At 34.7% G+C, this 7,622-nt stretch overlaps 1 protein-coding gene across 1 annotated transcript in view; it reads left to right on the forward strand.

Moving 5' to 3' along the window:
• Nucleotides 1-6,496: 6,496 nt before the first annotated feature.
• Nucleotides 6,497-7,622, forward strand: part of LOC108560663 (GTP-binding protein GEM-like) — a 1,931-nt gene continuing 805 nt past the window's right edge. Inside the window, exons 1-2 of the mRNA XM_017918307.1 lie at nucleotides 6,497-7,107; nucleotides 7,176-7,362. Of these exons, the coding sequence (XP_017773796.1) occupies nucleotides 7,054-7,107; nucleotides 7,176-7,362 (241 nt within the window). The 5' untranslated portion in view covers nucleotides 6,497-7,053. The remainder of the gene's footprint in view (nucleotides 7,108-7,175; nucleotides 7,363-7,622) is intronic.

Genomic DNA, 7,622 nt, shown 5'->3' on the forward strand with positions numbered 1-7,622 from the left:
AGCTTTCATATGCATCTATTGGCTAACCTAACCTTACTTATTACTATTACTTATTTATTAATAAGGTTAGGTTAGTAACCTTACACTAAATTAACCTTACTTATTATTAGGTTAGGTAAGTGTAAGGTTACTAACCTACTCCTTTACCCGTCTCCAGCTACTTCTGCCATCCGAAACTTTCCCTAAGCTCGGTTTCGCAGTTTACACGCGTTCCGACCGACCCAAACCACCTCCGTTCTAATCCTGGAACAAACCATCCATTGGCTCACCGAAACCACAATCATATTTGATTACACAGTCCATTAAAACCCCCCATCTATCATCAAACATATCGAACTAAAATTTCTATTAATTAACAATTCAAATTTCTTATTAAAATTATTTCATCAAAGAAAATAAAAATACATGAATAGTAGTAAAGTAAAAGAGTTTTAGTAAGTAAAAATATACATTATTTCTATGGAATGATGACTTAGTTAATATACTAAAACAATTATTGCAACAATTTAATTACAAATCAAAAGTTGTCGCAAAATTCGCAGTCGCCTACTGTTTCCGACATTTTTGTTTTATTTTGTTTTTCGTGAGTTGACAGCTTACCTAACTGCGTTGACTGACAGTTCACATGAGGGATTTTTTTGTTTTTTGTTTAATTTTATTTAATTTTCCGGACGTTTTTTTTTCTTTGGATCGATGTAATCCGCGTAATGCAGACACGAACTAAAATCCCATTCAGAATTTTGTATAAATCAAATTATATCGCATGGATTTATTATTAAATCGCCAAAATTGATTGCATCATTCGTGCATATACAAATTTTGTCGACCAACGTAACGAAAAAAAAACAACTAAAAACTGATATAACAAATAAATAATATGCGGTGAATTAATGGATTAAATCAAAGCTAAATTATATATGGAAATCACATCTAATTAATAAATATTTCATATAAATTTATCTTGTTTGTTCAACTTGACGGAATAAAAATAACTAAAATAAATAAGCGATGTCAACTATGATTAAAAATTACATTGTACAATATTGAACGTATTGAAATTGGATCAATCTAATTTATAAATATTTCACGATCTGTTTTATTTGCATAAAGCAGACTTCATTAAACGTGATTAATTCATTGCCAGACTTTTTATTCCTTCTGACAGAAGTCATATTGCATTAATCGTTGTATCCGTCAAATTGGAACGAGCGTCCACAATTGGCTCCTCTCCATCCTGTCCAACCCTCCTCTTTCTCTGTGTGTTTGTGTGTGTGTAACGAGGCTGAAAAGCGACGGGACGGAAATCAATGCTCGCACAATACGTTTGCTCTTTTGCATACCGCGATGGGAAATTCAATTAAACGCGCAAAAATCCCGATTCAATGTTTATTTACAAGCACTCTCTTCGTCTCGCTTTTACCTTTTTTTTTCTCTCATTTAAAAAATTAAAAAAAAAAGAAAGTCGGATTTATTAAAAGCCGCCTTGCGTCATTTTTAATTAATATTTGCTCTTTTTTTTTTCTTCGTAAAGCGCAACTGTTTCAACAACGAAAACAAAATCGATTGATTGTCAAGCAAATTTTGTTATTTGCAACTTAATGGAAATGTTTACAATTAAAACGTAATTCGATGAAATGCACGAACAATTTAATTTCGAATCGATTTCGACTCTGTCGCTTCCGTTTGTTTATTTTTATTTTTTTTTTGGTTCGAAACGAAAACGAATTAACTAATTGATGGGAAAAATTTAGATTGCGCCGAACTTTTAGTAATGAATTGAAATCGTTTTTAGAAGCGTGAGCCGTTGACATGCGATAATCGCATGATCCCGAAAGGTTTAGAACGTTTAAAATCGTTTAAAATCGTTTCTTTGGCGGTGATTGCGGTAATTCTGTTGCGAAAGTTATGGTTTCGGTATCATGGGGAAAAGTTCAGGAATTGAATTCGCGACAGCTGACGTTGAGACTGCGTGAAAAGTTTCGCAACGAAATGACGTTGCAGGTGAACATGACATTTGATTGTAGTCTATTTTGATGCTATGAAATTTAGAACAGTTAATTTCAAAATCAATCGTAATAGTTTAAAGTTAACGTTGATAATATTATAATATTAGTATAGTTAATGAAGACATTCAATGTAATATTCTATACTTTTTAATTGATTGCATCATTCGTGCATATTCAAATTTTGTCGACCAACGTAACGAGAAAAAAAACAACTAAAAACTGATATAACAAATAAATAATGTGCGGTGGATTAATGGGTTAAATCAAAGCTAAATTAGATATGAAAATCACATTTAATTAGTAAATATTTCATATAAATTTGCCTAGTTTGTTCAAATTTGTAGGGTCAACTTGACGGAATAAAAATAACTAGAACAAATAATTAGTATTAGTATAGTTAATGAAGACATTCATTGTAATATTCTATACTTTTCAACATTTTAACTAAATTTCAATTAGTTTTTCATCAACTAAATAATTAGTGAATAAACATAGACAAAGTTGTCAATACACACTGAACAAATAAACTAAAATAAAATTCGATATTAATTTCGTAATCATGAAATGTTTGAGCCGTAATTAATAAATTTCGTAAACCACGTTCGGCATACACAAATTTTAAAACTAAACAAACAAAAACGCGATCATCGATAATGAAGTTTATTAATTAGTTATGAGCGGGTTACGTAATTAAAATACCGAACGGACTATGGAGAACCACGTGATCTGTAAAAGATTTTTTTTAACCCCATCAAAATTAGATGGACATGAATAAATTGCGAACTAATCGAACCGTTTTGCGGGCAAACACGTACACTGACCGCAACGCGAATGCAATAACCGATTCCGCATTAATCTGGCAATTCGCATTTCTCATTTCCGTTTTGTCACTGCAAACTGTCAAATTTTATTGCTGTCGAAAGCAACAGTCAACAGCATGACAGTAGTTGTAGATTATGTTAATAACTGTCAATTGCCTGTTTAACCTCCTTTGACAATATGACAGTTGCTAATGATGTAACTTGTCAAGCAACGTGACAGTTGCAAGAGATGCCTTTTAGATGTTATGTACAAGTTTCGTATTTCATATTTGGATTTGTTTTCTTCTTTCGATAGCAATCATCGAATCCTTATTTCAGACGTCGTCGCCGTCTGGGCATGCACTAACTGAAAAGTGTTTCACGCGGGGATCGATTCCCTGGACGGAAGGAAATTTCATAAATGTCTAAAACGTTCGATTCAATTGCACAGAATAAGCGGCGTCGCGACGCTTGCCTTCCTCCTTCTTCGCCACCTTTTTTTTATTCATCCCCCCATTTGCGAGTCGCAATTACTAATGGTAATGGCAGTTGGCCTCCGTCCGGAAACACCGACAGGAAACCTACGCAATTCACACTTTAAAACTAAGTATTTCGAAAATCAATAATATCCACATCCACAATAACAACACAACACAATATATTCATTCACAATCATCAAAGTAATTTCTATACATTTGTAAAGAGGACAACGTTTGATCATTTCAAACGAAGTTATGGTATATCTGCACTGTTTGAAATGTGTGCGATGGCCTCGGTTTTTAGCAATTGGCAAATATTTGCAAGTGAAAATGTCGTTTCATAGCCAAAATCCAGACGCAGAAATCAATACCAAATAGAAATGAAAACATGAATATTTCACTTCTCATCCTAAATAAAAAAAATATCTATTTACATTTTTAGGATTAATTTTACTATTATTGTATTTAATTGAATTCAATGTAGAATTAAAGTCTTTATCATTATCATAAATTTTATAAAAATCTAAAGACGTAGGAATGAGGGTAGTATCATCAACAAACTAAATGTGTCCTTGGTAACGAGGATAGAGAGCATAAAAACTTTAAGGAGTCCTTGGCAATAGAAGTGGCGTCCATAACAACTGAATAGCGTCATTAGCAACTGTCACAACGATAATATCAAATTGAATACTAAAAGATTTTTCTTACTTATATATTCAAAATATTCTTATAAAATTTACAGAATTTGAATTTATCTAAATTTAAAAAAACAAAACAAACTAATCATCATGTGTGAAATTGTTCTGGGAGCGATGGAAATATGTGGCTTTCATGTTTCGTTCTTTCATTTGTAAATCACCAAAATGTGTGCAAGGCATGCTAAATCTGGAACGCTTTTCTGAGGTTTATTTCGACCGATATTTACATCTAAAATTAACCTATTGACATTTCGCACTTGGAAAATTTCGTGTTTTGTTTTTCGTTTCCACTTTAAAATCGCCCACTCGATTTAATACAATTGTAAAAATCTACTATAAATCAAATATTTTTTTTAAATTTATTTTTAATTCCATAAATAGATATTTAAAGTAAACAAATATAATTACAATATAATTATTTAAATTTTGAAATTAAAAAAGTGTTAAAAATAATATTTTTAATGTAATTAGAGTTTGTGGTCGTTGGCAGTTACAGAAATAATTGGTTGTTATGAAGGAGGAAGAGAATGACGCAATTAAGGGAGACGGGCTTAATTGGTTTTTATTCTCGGCACTTCGATGCTTCCAGCAGGAGAATCGCTAATTACGTAAATATTTGCGCTCGCGCTCTTTTCACGGTTACGCAAAACCTTTCCTCTTTACCATGCGCTCTCTTTCATCCTTTTACACTGCGAGAAAGCACAATACAAATAATAATGATAATAGAGAAACAGGGTCAAGTACGTGCTATTTCCGTGTCGTCTCTCCTGTTTTGGCTACCAACTAGCCGCGATGCAATGAAGTCCCAATGAATGGATATAGTACGATCATTTTCGGTGTCCATCAGACGATTTCTGCAGCCAAAGGAGCCGAGTTCGTTGCCACTGACCCATTTCAAGTTCGTTCAGCCATGAATGCGTTTTAATTTAGAATGCGCGTATTTTCGGAACATCGCGTTCTATAAAAGCGTGGACGTGCAAGAAATTAAAAAAAAAAAAAAGAAGTAGTGAAGAAACGTTTTCAGCATCTTCTTCTGGTGTAAACAGGATGGGATTGCGGAAGGTGCATCGATTATCGTTATCGTGAATATTCTGATATTTCCTGCGAAGGAGGGAGGGAAACAATAATTTCATCAGACCCTCGAAACTTTATCAATTAAAACTTTCATCGATGCGTTTGTTTCGGATCAAAGGCGACGTTGTTTCCGACGTGGACAACAAAGCGAAAGGAGAACATCAAGAGACTAGGTCGGTCGGCCCCCATAAATCTATTTAAAAGTTTGTTGTCTTAATGAGCCAGTAGTTTATAAACCGATGCCTGTTTTCGTCAGATTTTCGAAGGACAGATTGAACCGTTCCATCCGAATGCGAAATAGTTCGCGTTTAATGAGAGTTTTTCCTTCTGCGTAATAAACAGACTGATGTGTGTGTGTGTAGAGAGATTTTCTCCACCAGATTCCCTACCCTGCTGCATTTCCACATTACGCAATCCCTTCGTTATTTTTTTCTCTGCTGTAATCGCGATCGAAGCTGCTGCAGCTTTGATGTATCGTCCCGCCTCGTCTCGAATCCTCTAACTCCATCCAGATTCGATATAATATACTTTACATATTTGCAAACTTGAAACGGAGTTGTAGGGAAAAGCAGCAGCAGCAGCAGCAACAGCAAACTTTCTTTTCGTTCCTCTCGGAAATTTCCTCTCGTGCAAGATGAAAGAGTGTTTTGCGAGTCCGTTAAATAAATACGTTTCGCATTTCAAAGCAAAGCATTGTGTCCGTAATGCAGCCCGTTTTCCCTCCCATCCCCAATTGCGTAATTTCATTTTCGAAATCTCTTTCTGCTCTGTTAACAATAATGCGTTTCATTATGCAACACTGCAACTTCAAACGTAAAGCTTAAATTGAACTTTAAAGGTCGTTCTTGGTGAATACGTCCTTATATACACTCACAGCTTCATCAATCCAATTAAATTACAGCCGCAGGATGTCTCCGTTCGTAATTATCACAATCGATTGCGTTAATTAAACGCAATTCTTTCACTGTTATTATTTGTTTGTTTACAAATATAATATAGAAGTCGCACGTTTCCAAGGAATTATCGAATGTATTATTTCAGTGCGCGCGTGTTTCCACTTTTTTTCTTTCTTTTCTTTCAGGAAAATCATACATGCATTTCAGAGCGTCATTTATTCGCCGTGCGCTGAAAACATTTACATTTCAGACTAGCTTTTTTTCTCTCTACGCATATATATGTTTTTTTTTTAATCTCGCCTGGTTTACAAGCATTCCCTGCATTTTCATAATAACCGATTCACAAACATGGCAATAAATCACATTCGCAGGAAATATCTTTCTTTACCATTAATAATCGCTGTATAAACCTACGCATTTAGCTTATTTCTTTCTTTATTCATTAAATTTATATATTTAAATCATTAAAACTATTAAGTTTCACGCTTAATTTCAGTATAATTTTGTCTTTGCGCATTCGTTTTATTAAACGATTTCAATTCGAAATTCTACATTAAACTAAATCAAGATTCTTTGTTGATTTCAAATCATCGGCATCTTCAAATCTACAGCGTAAAATATGTGCAACATTCATAATTTGCAATGATTATGTGAAGGTTTTCGGAGTTGGATCATGCGAACGGTTTCAATTTCCCGCAGGATTTAAATGCAGAGTTCGAAGTCTGCAGAGGATTCGGGTGGGCGCATTACACGCAATCCCCATTTCATTACCGCTGAATGCATTCGGATGCGAAATGCGGGTATTTCCATGGAAAACGTTGGGTTTCTTTTTCTTGTTGTTCGAACAATGTGAGAGCACATGCAATCAGGGCTCCCATTCAACGTGAACTTTATTAATTCAAGTAAGATCCGCTCGAATTCGATTCTTCGTTTGTTGTTATCAAAATCCCGACAGTGTTTGCATCAAATTTTCATCAGCGGTGAATAATGTATAATGGATTTGCAATTTACGTTTGTAAATTACAATTGCGATTACATTACAAAGAAACTATATCTGTTTTTTTTTTTCAGATTCTCTTGGAACTCAGTCAGTTTCTATAATGCTGAACGGCGAAGAATCGGAATTGACGTTCCTCAACATTTCTAATCCCAGGGTACTGTAAAATCGTTGTGACTTCTTCAAAATTTCTTCGTTTTATTAATCGTTTCGCTGTTTCAACAGGATATAGATAGGGCGGATCCGCCGGATGCCTTCGTCATCATCTACTCCGTCGTGGACAAGGCCAGCTTCTTGAAGGCGGAAGCGGAAATAACGCGACTTCACGACGCCGATCTGCTGCGGTCCAGACCCGCAATCCTCGTCGGCAACAAAGTGGATCTCGCTCGAAGCAGGGCGGTTTCCACGCAAGGTAAACTACTAAATCTACTCATTCATCTAGACCAGAGGTTCCCAAACTTTTTTGTGTCGTAGACCCCTTGCCATGTTTTTCGGTTTTGGGTAGACCCTTTACTTATTGATTTTTTGTAAATTTATTATTTATATTGTTTTTAATTATTAAGATCTTTGCTCTGAGACTGCGCGTATGCTTGTAACTAGATGATACTGGTATATCATTATGTGCAGGTTTTTACAAGTTCAAAATGTATTGCGACCACAAAGCGAATGCCT

This window comes from Nicrophorus vespilloides, unplaced genomic scaffold (assembly GCF_001412225.1).
Source record: "Nicrophorus vespilloides isolate i.1.1-1 unplaced genomic scaffold, Nicve_v1.0, whole genome shotgun sequence".
Classification (NCBI taxonomy): Eukaryota; Metazoa; Arthropoda; class Insecta; order Coleoptera; family Silphidae; genus Nicrophorus; species Nicrophorus vespilloides.